The sequence below is a fragment of the Primulina eburnea genome, chromosome 11, assembly GCF_022965805.1.
Source record: "Primulina eburnea isolate SZY01 chromosome 11, ASM2296580v1, whole genome shotgun sequence".
In the NCBI taxonomy this organism is placed as follows: domain Eukaryota; kingdom Viridiplantae; phylum Streptophyta; class Magnoliopsida; order Lamiales; family Gesneriaceae; genus Primulina; species Primulina eburnea.
In genome coordinates, this window is record NC_133111.1 from 5,449,445 (window position 1) to 5,463,967 (window position 14,523).

The window sequence follows — 14,523 nt, forward strand, 5'->3', positions numbered from 1 at the left end:
AAATAAGTGAGATGTAAAAACTCTAGCCACCACCACAACCATTTTTTCGAGAACACCTCTTCCAAAGAAAAAAAAAAATCGGCCACCTCCTTTTGAGAAAGATTTTTGAGCCGTCTCTCAAATAATTTTCTCCTACGTAAAATCTCTTCCAAATTTACTAGTACAATTTGAAAGAGGATCAAACTATTCAGTCGTGGACCTGATTAGAAGAAAAGAAAGGAGTCTATTGAAGAAAGTTCGTAGGGATTATTCAAGAGCTAGATCTGTAATACCGGATCAGTTGGAGCCACGTGATTAATTCACAAAGGTATAATTTTCTGACATCCTATGAATGTTTATGATAAAACCATACGAGCGCCCAAAGCAAAACATATTTTGATTGTCAAAATAAATAAAATTTTTAAACTTCCGCTGCATTTGGATGTGTAGAAAACCGAGATCCAACATTTACATCCTGTCAAATATATTTGTGCTAGCAATTTGTAAGAACTATAGCTATAGCGAAAGAATATCCGGTAGAGAAGGACAAAACAACGACACAACTTACCTTGGATTGACGTAGATCAACCAGCACCTTGTATCGCCCAACCAATGCCATGCTTCCAAGATGTTAGTACGTACACCAATGGATCCCATAGTGCAGTATCTTTCACGGAGAAAGCCTTGCCCCAATCCCGTGATCTTCCCGTTCTGTTAAATAACTCAACAAGGAATTTTCCTTCCCGCTCTGCAACCTGTTTTCAATATATTTAACACTAGATTCCGGCTCAGCTTTCTTGAATGAAATCTTGCAGTTCTATGTTAATGGGTTCTTCTTTGATCTCCTTGTTCTGTCCTCTATTTAAAATTACAACTTCCTTTCCCAAAACACTTCAAAATACCATATTGTATAGGTATTTTGCAATCACATATTTTTTCCCATTTGAGAACAATGGATCAAATTGTTGGAAAAATTCAAATTATATGAACGGAATTGGAACCTGAGCTAGAGCTGGAAGCACCGGCCTCCCAGTGTGTTCAAGAAAACCAGCAGTCTCCCACGGGATAGATGAGATCCTACCTATGTGAGCACTACCCTCACTTCATTTCAACGAGTAAGATCTTGTCACACATACAATTTCCCAACATGTCATTAAACATATTAAGATCATCCCGGTACCCATGAAATATTCGGCTTAGTACTCTTGAAGAGTTAATTAAACTGAATATTTGAAAAATAAATTTGCGATGAAAGTCTTAGAAAAGACGTACAAAATTATATCTAGAATTATGGATTAAATATTTTTTTGAATGAATACTTGTTTACAAGTTATAGAAAATGTAATAAAATACTTTTTTATTTATAAGTCACATCCGTTGATGAATGTTGAACCTCGCCTTTATAAGACTATGCCATCCTAAGGTGCTGCTAAACGGATGGATCACCTTCGAAGTCCCCATTTGCTCAAGAAAAGCTCCCTCCTAAAAAATGAGAGGTTGTATTGACGTAGCGATAAATAAAATCTTCGGGAGGGGTACATCTAAGATATCTGGGGAATTGCAACTACAGAAGGTACTACCGCCTCTTCAGAAGCTTGAGAGTGAGCAGTTTATTTGGAGGCCACTCTTCACCTTCACTCACGAAATCCAATAACATTGACATAACATAACTCATTCATTGATAAGAAAAAGAAAAAACGTGAACGGGGATAGCAAATTGTTTTTTTTTTCCACAAGAGCTCGATCATTTGATGCTCAAAATATCATTTCGTAAAATTGAAGATGGATAGAATAATTTGGACTAGTACTATATCTAGGGTTAATTTATGTATCGTCATATCTAACAAATTATACCATTGATGTATGTCTTTTATCCAACTCGAAGACAATGACATCAAGAAGGCACATGCTCGGTTTTCTTCGCAATCTCAAATAGACTGTGGATTTACATAAAGAGATTAACACCAAATGAAGATAATATGACCAATATTTTTAACAAAGTTATCACTTGTATCAACTTTTGGCAAATCAGTGTACAAGATCGAAATACGAAGAGTTAATAATTTCAAGTGATGCTTACAACATGAAGAGAAATCAAAGTTATACTTTTTTCCTTGCCTTATGGTTTTTCCCACGTGAGTTTTCATAATAAGGTTTTTAACGAGACAATTAACAAGCATCGAAAGATGTCGTACTCTTTTTCTTCATAAAAATTTTGTCTCACTAGGTTTTTACTAACAAAATTTTAAAGAGGCAACATTCAAGTCCCGATCATCCATCTTACCAAATGGAAATTTTCACAAATCGGTAATTATTTATATGGGAGTATTATAAAACAATTTCTTTTATAGATGATTATTATCATTTGATTAGAATTATTGATCAAGATAAATATGATAAAATAATAGTGATTAAGATGTTTTTTCTTATTTTTTCATAAAAATAATATAACTGAGTTTGATACAAAATTATATCCGGACATTGACTCATTCTCAATTTGAAGTTTCCAATTCGGGTAATCTAGAAAACAAGTTACATGCAGCATCTGCCACGTTCCCAAGTAATTTTATTCGGACAGTGTTTTAAATTGGCATTTATAATTAAAAAATAACGTATTCATAAATATCTCTTATTCTATATTTTATATATTTATGATGCTACGTGGAAACATACAATTTATGTTAAAATATCATTTTTCAATTTTTCTAATATATTTACAGTCTTATTGCTCAGCAGTCAGCATGCTACGTGGCTCCTCCAACCACCCACCATGCAAATTACTTCACCTCAATTCACACACACTGATATATATATATATATATATATATATATATATATATATGTATATATATGTATCTATATATCCTCTTCGCCGCGCAGTGTCTCACATAATTGCTGCTAATTTCGCCGGAACTTCCACGGCCGGATGGAGTCAAGAAAAACGTTGATTTTATCACTGATACTCTCGGCTGGAGTTGTTTCGTCAGCTATTGATTTAAAATCATCTCTCCCACTCGCGGTTGACGGGATCCCTCTTGTATGGTCCATCGTTCTGTCTTGGCTACAGCCTCCTTACTCCTACTTGATCATCTACGGCATCATCTTCTCCGTTGCGGCCTGCTCGCGATTCCATTATCGACATCATCCGCAGCCTTCCGACCCATCTGATCATGGGCTGTTGATTTCAGTCGAAAACCTTTTACCGTCGCCGCTGTTGTCAACTCAGCCGCATATTAGTACAGCTGTAGACTATTCCACGGCGGAGATGTGTGAGAATGGAGATAAGAGGGTAATGGAGCTGGTCCCAGTGATGGTGAACAGTTCCAAAGGTGAGTATGAAAGTGAAGAATTGAGTACCGCGCCTGCGCAGGAGATTGCTTCTCAAGTACTGGACCATAAACCTCTGGTTTCTTCTAGATTTGGTCAGCGAAAGCCAATCAAATCCAGTTCACAAGGTATATATATTTTTATTTATATTATATCTTTTTTTTTTTTTGAAACGGTTTATATTATATCTTAATCTTGCACGTTAAATATAATGAAATGATAACATTAATTTATATATAATTTTTATACATAGCCACGAATTTTAAGATATTATATGGTTTATTTAATTATTGCAATAACTTATCTTTGACTAATTAATCATCCAACTTGCACCATTGAATATTTTACACCATTATTATACGTGATTTCTGCGACAGATGTGCTCATTTTTCACTCGAGTGATCAAGCCAAATTAGACAATTTATAAGAATAGAAACGTTGATAAAAATATTATTTTTCATGATATATAATCCATTTATATTTTCATAATAGTTATGGATTAGATTGACTCATTTCAAGAACATATAGTTGTTTGACTAGAGACATACTCGCATTAGACCGGAACGAATATTTTTGCAATCAAATCTGGCGTGATGCATGCATTATACCTAGACGAGTTCCATGCACAAATGTATTTGGTTATTCTTGAAGAAAAGTTGAGAAAATAAATTTTCATGGCTATTTAATTTATAATTATTAATGAAATTAACTAGATCCATCAAGGGCTTTAAAGTTATAATTCCTCCTCCTAATTTATTCCTGACAGGTATGAAAACCTTGCGGGTAGCGAAGCCGAGCAAGGAGGAGATGTTGGAGAGTACATGGAAGATGATAACAGACGGCCGGCACGCGCCGCTTACCAGGCACCACAAGAAGTCGTCCGAGGTTTTGACGGACCGGACAAACTCCCGAATTCGAAGAGAACCGTCGCTGGGCCAGGAAGAGTTGAACCGGCGGGTCGAGGCCTTCATTGACAAGTTCAATGAAGACATGAGGTTGCAAAGGCAAGAATCGTTGAAACGGTACAAGAAGAAGATGATTGCATAGATATTGTATAGTCGACAATCATTTATAATTTGTTAATTTGATTTATCAAATTCTTGCCCATTTGTGATTGAAGTTCTATGAGTTAACTTATTAATAGGAAGAAAACTTTTATATTTAATAGCATCGGATCGGAAGTCAATAAATTGAACTATCATACTAAATTAATTATATATACATCAAAAAATTTCGGAAGAATTATCTAAACATTTCAAAATTTCTCCAGAATGTGGGTTAGCCAAATTGGCCTATATATTTTGTCCTGGATTGATCGATCCGTGAGCCGATGCATTTAGGTTGCACTCGCAAAACAATCAATGAAAATTGATTGAGTCGTGTCACAATTTCTATTCACTCATATAAGCGAAGCTCAAAGTCCAACAATAATTATAAGTATCAGTTAGAATAAAGTATTAAAACTCAACCGATGCAGCTGGATTTTTGGTAATGGTTATTTAACTCAAATGTAATCTTGTATTTTTTATCTTCAAATATGAGTTTTAAATGTTGATTTTCAATACAAAATATGTTCTCTATTTGTTCACTTTCCCACAATCATTATTTTCTTATTTTCAACATCATTTTTAGTATGATAACAACATTTTTTTAACTTATAACTGATTGAAAAACTCACCAGTTTATAAGGCAAAAACTTGTGTGAGACGGTCTCACGGGTCGTATTTTGTTAAACGGATCTCTTATTTGGGTCATCCATGAAAAAATATTAATTTTCATGCTAAGAGCATAATTTTTTATTGTGATTATCGGTATAGTTGACCCGTCTCACAGATAAAGATTCGTGAGGCCGTCTCACAAGAGACCTACTCATCTTATAATTAATATCACAAGGTTTTAAGATCCTTTGCTATTTTAAAATTCAAGTGCCACACCAAATAAGATCCTTATGCTGCATTTGGTTCGTAGGATTAGGTGGGTTTATTTTTTTTAACCAACATAATCACTTGTTTGGTACGTTTTTTATTTAACAAAGTCAATCCCTTCTATAAATGATTATGTTATATTAGGTAGGTTAAAATAATACATCATCACCCCCTATTATTATTTATCCTACTCTTAATCCATCATATTTTTCCAATTTTACCCTTCTCCTAAATCCAAACTCACCACCACTTCCTTCCACCGACCGCCCACCGGCCATCGCCGACCGCCGATCAATACGGCCGACCCGCCGCCGACCGCCGCAGCTTCCGGCCGGCCACCGCCCTACCGTCGGACCGCCACCGGCAGTCAGACCACCTCCGTTGTCGGGCCGTCGCCGGGGTAAAAAATAAAAAATAAAGAAAAAGGCAATTTCGTCATTTCATCAAAAAAATTCAAAATTATCCAACACTTAAAAATCATACCAAATATAATACTATTTTACATAATATATTACATTTCTATCACAATCATTTTTTTATCATTTACATACTAATCATTAGTTTATTTTATCAAACAACCAAACGTAGCCTTACCATTGACAAACAGTTCCTGATTGCCCATTAACATGTGTTGATTAATAACGTTTCACACTGATCCCTAATTAACACATCTGGGCCTGATTACTAAACAGCCTAAGGCCCATAGATAAAAGACCAGAAAGACACAAATGGGCTGCAATAAGGCCAATAAACCAGTGGGCCAAAATGTCAATAATTGCCGACAGGTGTGAAGTCCCCCAATAAATAAATAAATAATAATAAATTAAATGAAAGTGGACAAAAAAACGTAATGGCATTGGATAATGCCGAGATAATGGACTTCCAACAAAAAAGGTATGATTGTAGTAACATGGCTCTATATATATATATATATATATATATATATTGAAAATATACTTTTGTATGAAACGGTCCTAAAAATCTATATCTATTAAACGGATCGACTCGATTTTACTTCCTATAAAAAATAATACGTTTGACGCTAAAATTAATATTTTTCATTAAATAGATTTGCTCAGTTACTTATCTTATAAAATTAATCTTTAAGATAGTTTCACGTGAATTTTGGTGATATAGCAGTCAGGACAAAAAAATACTCGATCTTATCTTATTTACGACTTTTATTGTTTGTAACATTATTAAATAAAGGGTTTTTCTTGGTACAAATCTTATCTCATTTTGTGATCTAACTAAGCGTGCTCGTGATCTGATTGATAGAAATTGTTCGAGTTGGCTAATTCATATATACACGTTACTTTTTCTATTTTGAACTTTATTTGATAATATATATTGGAAAACTCATTACTTTGTTTCACGCATATTTCAATATTGATATAAGGAAAAAATAAAATTTATGCACTATGTGTTATATATATATATATATATATATATATATATATATAGTAAGTCTCATGTGAGACCGTCTCATGGATCATAAGCTGTGAGACGGGTCAACCCTACTCATATTCACAATAAAAAGTAATGCTCTTAGCATAAAAAGTAATACTTTTTCATGGGTGACCCAAATAAAAAATCCGTCTCACAAATACGACCCGTGAGACCGTCTCACACAAGTTTTTGCGATTTATATATATGCATACATACATACATATATTTTAACCTACCTAATATAACCTAATCATTCATAGGAGGGATTGGCTTGGTTAAATAAAAAAAAAACGAACCAAACAAGTGATTAGGTAGGTTTAAAAAAAATAAACCTACCTAATACTGCAAACCAAACACAGCGTGAATAACAATGTTTGCACATCTGGGAGGGTAATTAGTTCATATTGTATTTGGTGTGCATTTATATATTTTGAGTTTCTCTCTTGCGTGAGCCTAGAAGCAGGGGCAGAGCTAAAATTTTGATTCAGTGTAGGCTATGATATGCTATAATAAAACAAAAACAAAAATCTTTTAATCATAAACATCACAAAATAACTACCTTACAATTGTTCTTTTCGAGTCTTCATATTTTGAAATCTTTGTACAATAGATTTATTATCAACGGTCAGAAATATATCTTTCTCTACATAGACAATGAGATTATCATTCATCCAATCATCACTCATTCGATTACGCAACATGTCTTTCACAATTCTCATGGCAGAAAACACCCTCTCTACTGTCGTCGTTGCAACCGATAGAATTAATGCCAATGTCAAAAGCTTATAAACCAATGGGTACACCATATTTTTCTTTGACACAACTAACTTCTCTGAAAACCTCCTTTGGCAACTCACGAATTTACACAGCTTTTCCACATAATCTAGTCTCCTGCTATATGCTTTGACCCAAATCTGTTTAGAGGGCTTTTAAAAAAATTAGCCCACTTATATTTATAAATACTATTAATTTTTTTTGGCCCCCTTAATAAGCTTCGCCCCTGCCTAGAAGTGACTTGATCTGAAGTTTCGAATGTAAAAAATTCTGAAGCACTTGAATTTCCTTCGAACTACTCCCGGTGATAACAATATCATCGACATAGACGATAAGAAGAGTGATACAAGCTGATTCACGTTTGACAAATAGCGAATAATCATGCTGGGATTGATGAAACCCTGCTTCAATCATGATCTCGGCGAACTTAGTGTTCCACTGTCGAGAGGCTTGACGTAATCCATACAAGGATTTTCTTAACTTGCAGACCTTGGTGGCATTATGCCCCTTATAACCTTCCGGGAGCGTCATATATATATTTTCATCCAAATCTCCTTGCAAGAATGCATTAGTAACATCCATCTGTAAAAGCGGCCAACGATTGACAGCTGCCACTTTCAGGAGGCATCGAATAGTTACAATCTTTGCCGTGGGTGAAAATGTATCATGAAAATCAATCCCCGGCTGCTGTGTATAACCCTTAGCCACAAGCCTTGCTTTAAAACGATCCACTGTCCCATCCGATTTAAATTTAACCTTGTAAACCCACCTACATCCAATAGGCTTGACAGCCAATGGCAAATCAACCACATCCCAAGTGTGATTCTTTTCAAGCGCTGCCAATTCCAAGCTCATAGCATCTTGCCATCTAGAATCTGTGATAGCCTCATGGTAGGAATGTGGTTCTGTGACTGAAGACATAGCTGTAATATAGCTTTGATATGAGGAAGAAAAGTTCGAATAGGTCAAGTACTTAGAGATGGGGTAAGGACACATTGCTGAATTGGTCTTGGTTAGTTGAGGACAAGAAAAATCCTTCAACCAAATGGGGGGAACAGAGGTTCTAGAAGACCTTCTTAATGGTGGATCAGGGGCTGTTCCAGGTTGAGTGATGGGGGCTAAGGTAACAGCTTCAGTGTGAACTGATGAAGACCCCTCTTCTGTAAAGGAAGCAGGACATGGAAAGACAGGAACCTGAGATTGTTCAAACACAAAAGGGAAAACATTCTCATGGAAAATTACATCCCTAGAAACAAACACTCGCTTGGTATGCAAGTCTAGGACCTTATATCCCTTTTGTACAGCCGAGTATCCCAAGAAAACACAACGAGTGGCTCTAGGAGAAAATTTATGCCCACCTGGTAAAATAGAAGCATAACACAAACAACCAAAAATTCGTAGGTGATCAAATACAGGGGGCTTATGGAAAAGGATCTCAAAAGGTGTCTTATTGCTCAAAATTGGGGTAGGAGTCCTATTGATGAGATAAACTGCCGTTAGTACACAATCACCCCAGTATCTCAATGGGATAGAAGACTGAAATTTCAAAGATCTAGCCACATCAAGGATATGTCTATGTTTTCTTTCCACCAAACCGTTTTGTTGAGGAGTGTATGGACAAGAGCTTTGATGGATTATCCCAAGAGATTGAAAAAGATTTGTGCAACCAGAATTGAAAAAATCTTTTGCATTGTCTGTTCTAATGGTTTTGACTTTAGTTGAGAATTGAGTATCAACCATGGCAAGAAAAAAACGAATCATCCCAAGTGTATCAAGTTTGGAATGCATAAGGAACACCCATGTACCTCTTGAAAAATCATCTACAATGGTCAAGAAATATTTTTCTCCATTATATGTGGGAGTATTAAATGGACCCCATATATCCATGTGTACGAGTTCAAACACTTGAGAAGTTTTATTGTTGCGTTCGGAAGGAAAGGGCAGCCGAGACTGCTTTGATACAGGACAAACGGAACAATGTGGTAAAGTATCAACAATGGACATAAATGGCAGTAACTTCATTCTAGAAAAAGACATATGACCCAAACGTTTATGCCAATCACAAATGTTGACAGAAGAATGAGAAATAAAGGACTTATCTACTGTCAAGGTATTACATCTTGGTTCAAGAGGCAAAAGATCTAGTTTTGGTGTAGATAGACAACCCGAAGCCAAGTGATAAAGTCCACCCTCCTCTTTACCAATCCCCATTATTTTCCCAGTCTTGAGGTCCTGAAATAAACAAAAGAAAGGGTAAAAGGTGACAAAGCAATGGTGATGCTTGGTAAATTTGGAAATGGACAAGAGATTGAATCTGAAATTGGGAATAAAGAGCACATTTTCAAGGGAGAGATCATTGGTTATAGGTACTGTCCCTATCTTGCTAATTAAGGCTTGGCTACCATTTGGCATTCTCACGGATTTAGTGGAATCTGCTATAGACTTCGAATTGTGTAATAACGATATATCTCCCACCATATGCTCATTTGCTCCAGTGTCCACTATCCAAGCTTGTGAGGTGTGAAGTAAGTGAGAAGTTTTACCTGCCATATTCACAATTGGCTGTGTGGTTGAAGTGACACCAGTACTTCCAAGCAACTTCAAAATTTCTGCATACTGAGCAGCGGTAAAAAATTGAGCACCATTCGGTGTGCCTGATTGTGGTGTGTCAACAGATCCTTCTTCCACCATATTCACATCTCGCTGCACCTTTTTGTTATGAAATTCCTTGCCAAACTTCTTAGTGTAAGGCTTCCCTTGCTGAGGTTTATATAACTTGTGCCCTGGTGGATATCCATTGAGGCGAAAACAGTAATCAATTGTATGTCCAGTCCAATGACAATAATCACATTTCAACTCTCTCTTCGGCTCTGTACTCTTGTCCTTATGCTGCATGGAATAGAAGACTGATGCTGGAGCTTCATGCGAAGAGAGCAAACGATGTGATTCTTCTTGTGACAGCATAGAAAAAGCTTGACCAACAGTTGGCATAGGAGTCATCATAAGAATTTGGCTCCTGACATGCACATAGCTCTCATTTAATCCCATTAAAAACTGCAGCAATCGCTGTTGTTGATCATGCTCAACATACTTCCTTGCCGTAGCACATTCACAAGAAGGCAGGGTAACCAGGGAAGAATATTCATCCCATAAGGTCTTCAATTTGCAGTAATATGTAGAGATTGGATTATTGCCTTGTACCAAACGTCCTATATCACGATGAAGCGAAAAAATTCTGGAGCCATTTATTTTATCAAATTGATCCTTAAGATCTGTCCAGACAAGCGAAGCCTCGGTAGAATACACTATTCCGCCAAAAATTTCTTTCGAGACTGAATTCATAATCCACGATAATACCAAAGCATTACAACGTTCCCATTGTTGCAACATGAGATTACCCGCAGCTGGTCGCTTACATGTACCATCAATGAAAGCAATTTTATTCTTCGCACGCAACGCAATCAACATTGCTCTACTCCAAATTCCGTAATTCTCAACTCCAGTTAATTGCTCATTAATCAAATTCAAACCTGGAGTATCCGAAGCATGGATGGTCATCGGATCGTTGAAATTGCTAGAATTTGCCATAATTGCAGGAGCTGAGCTAAAAAACAAAAAGAATCTTCAATCACAGCTGAGAAGAATTGAACGCGATCTATGGCAAATCACCAGTCACGCGGTATTTAGCTGAATCCGTGGATCAAACTCTCCTTGCTCTGATACCATGTTGAAGTCGATCTCGTAGCGGTTGAAGAACTCTGATTATTATTATTATTGGATCAACCGAACTTACAATTACAAGCCCAACACTATTTATATGCATACTAAAAGACGTAAAACCTAAGTAAGAAGCGCTAATACACTTTTATTCTAATATACTCAACACATTTCATTCACGAGTTTGTTGTGTGAGTGTGTGCAGATGCTCGGCAGTTGGAACTCGGTCATTACTCACAAACTTCGAGCAATATCCATGGAGATAAGACTTCTAACTCGGGAATCAAACACCTACTCTTGCATCCATGGAGATAAGACCGTCTCACACAAGTATTACTTTTTATGCTGAGAGTATTACTTTTTTTTGTGAATATCGATATGGTTGACCGGTCTCACAGATAAAGATTCGTGAGACTGTCTCACAAGAAACCTACTCTTTCTTTTAAATGATGTTCGAAACCCCAATAAAAATCATGTATCAATTGTGTGAATCGATGGTTAATGTTATGTTACATGAATTGGTTGTCGATCTAACAAACTTGTTTTTATTAGGTTGTGGAGGTTCCATAACAAATATTGAGAGGTCACGAGACCTTGGCCGACTTTCGAAAGCTAAGTGATCGTCTCCAATCTCTCTATACGTCGTCGTCGTACGTAGGGTCAAAAAGTATTGATGTTGACTAATTCGTGCCAAATTGTATGCTAGTTATTTAACTGGGTCCAATTTCAAAAATTAATTATGTAAATTAGTGTAGTCTCGCGCGTGTGTATAATTTTTTTTAATTAATTTGATTTATATTCAAATAAAAGTAATATCATAGTTGTAAAAAATAAATAAGTGTCGTACTATCGTTTGAATTGATTGTATTTATATGATGATCGTATCATAATTTTAAAATTTATCGAAAGACTAAGTGTAATTTAAAATTTTGAAATTAAAAAACAAAAAAAAAAACGAAGGAAAAAACAAAATAAAGATGGTGTCTTTTTTTTTTTTTTGTCTCTATTAAAGATTATTTTTATATAGTAAAAGATATATATTTACCAATTAAATTTTGGAGAAAAAAATTATATAGAAAATCAGCAAATTAATGAGGCATTGCAATGTTTTGTGTTGTCATGATTGTAGTTTTTTTAAACAAGTGTTAAAAACAGTAAGATTTTTGTGAAACGGTGTGACGAATTTATATTTCTGAGACGAGTTGATACAATCCATATTTACAAATAAATAATATTTTTTCATGAATCAGGTCGGGTTGGAGATTCGTTTTAAAAAATTGACTCGTGAAACATTCTCATATATGGTAAAATCAGAATATTACAAATTCGTGCCCATATGCGGCATAAAATTGAAGTGGGATTTATATAGATAGATATAGAAAAATATGAATGGATAATGATGTGAGATAGAGGCAGAACGTGGCTCCTTTTGTTTTCACTTGCTATATTATTGAACCTCAATTATTTGAATTAGCCAAGCTTCACTTTCATGGCAAGAGAAAAATAGCAAAACAAAAATCGGTTTCATTTCTTGACAATTTTAAATCTAAAAGAAATTATAGAAATTTTTTTGTGATGCAATTCTATTTATATTTCAATCCCTTTATACAAAAGGATTTTTTGTATTGTTAATATTAGAGACATATCACATATATGTTACGAAATTATATACATTGTAATTTAGGAGTTTTTAAAAAAGATTCACCAAAAGTTAGTTAAGTATTATGGTATTTCTCTTAATTATTAATATAAAAATTTAATCAAATTTATAATGGTTGACCCGATTCACATCTACAATAAAAAATAATAATTTTTTTAATAGGCTTGTTTGATAGGATATCAGTATTAAAAATTTGATTAGTGAAATTGTGTGATACTAGTTGTTGTGATTTATAATTACTGAAATTATATGATAGATATAGATATATTTTGGAAGGCTGTTTGATGCCAGCCAGGTAAATAAGATGAAATGGATGTGCGATTTACCCGACCAGATATGTGCCTCACGGAAATGTTAGAGATCAGGCAGATAGTCTTCTCGGTGGTACGTGCGATATTTCATGGCTGCCCTCGAGTTTTGAGAGGCCGCGAGGGCTGGGAAACAAACTTCTCCTCATCAAAAAGGTGTATCGCCCGATCTTTCGGAACTTTAGGGTGTTTACTGGGAAAATCGACATAAGCAGTTCCTCTTTTGTGCTCGGTCTTCTAACCTCCCTGATCGATCACCCCTTTAATTCTTCATGGCTTCTCTCTTATGTTTCTGTGCTTCTTATATGTTAATGTACTTCTCCTCCCGAGACAACATGCAAGGAGCTCATTCGCTATTTTGGTAGAGAATGGACACCCTCTTGGCTAGACTCGAGGTGCTCGATGGGACATGGTTTGTCCTTCCAACTTATTTACCTTTTTCCTTTAATCTTCCAGTTTCTCGGTCATGGTAAGAGCTTTGGAACATTCCTAGGAGCTTTCCTCCTTTTTTGTCTTGTTCCGAAGATTAGATTTATCTTCGGATCCATCTTCTCAATGCATATGGTTGTTGCTGAGAGGTAAATATTTTTCAATGGCTTTCTGTACATCCACTGCTATCCACTAGGTCAGCTATTCTGATTGATTGTGAAAGTTTGCTGAAGAGGTGGATTCCCTTAAGGGACCTCTAAGTCTGTGGTCTTCCTCCTAGAATCATCCCTCCACACAGATTTTCTAATATAAACCATATCTAAGTCTTAGGTATGTTTCTCACATACGTCGCCAATGATGTCAATCGGGTAAATCGGGTGAGCTGGATAGACGATTTACTGGGCTAGATATGTGTCTCATGGAAATGTTAGAGACCTGACACATAGTCTCCGAGCTGAATGATCTGCACACTTTTAAGAGCAAATAACATTAGCGGGATGCCGGAAGATGTTTCGACATGTCACTCTGACGGTTAAGTCGGTCAAGTGTTTTACGCAAAGAAAAGTGCGATATAAAGGGCATATATTGAGTGCTTGTGAAAAATGTTTAGTGAATAGAATGTCTTATGATCAAGTGAACATGGATATTTATAAGAAAGAAGTCTATGTTGATCTTGTTTTTGGTGCTCGACCACTTCTCATGACTGGATGATCGCCCATACACTGCTCCCTGACATTATCACAACCGAGAACCCATATTGCTTCTGGTCTTATCACATCACCCTACACGCACCGAGTAACATGCTAATGATTTAGAAGCACGGCTTCCCACATCCGTGGGCTCGGAATCTCCGGTTGTCCCGAAGTGCTCGAGTAGTGATCATGATGAACATAGACATGACCAATGATCTGTTAAATATTCTTACATTGCTCGAGCTAAGCTGAGAATCCAGGTT

The 14,523-nt window shown here is 35.8% G+C and overlaps 1 protein-coding gene across 1 annotated transcript; it reads left to right on the forward strand.

The window, feature by feature from the left end:
• The first annotated feature begins 2,846 nt into the window (after positions 1 to 2,846).
• On the forward strand, positions 2,847 to 4,465 carry LOC140804989 (uncharacterized). Its single transcript, XM_073161166.1, has 2 exons — positions 2,847 to 3,434; positions 4,073 to 4,465. Exons 1-2 carry the CDS (start codon positions 2,906 to 2,908, stop codon positions 4,351 to 4,353), a joined length of 810 nt encoding a protein of 269 aa, XP_073017267.1. The 5' UTR covers positions 2,847 to 2,905; the 3' UTR covers positions 4,354 to 4,465.
• The last annotated feature ends 10,058 nt before the right edge of the window (positions 4,466 to 14,523 follow it).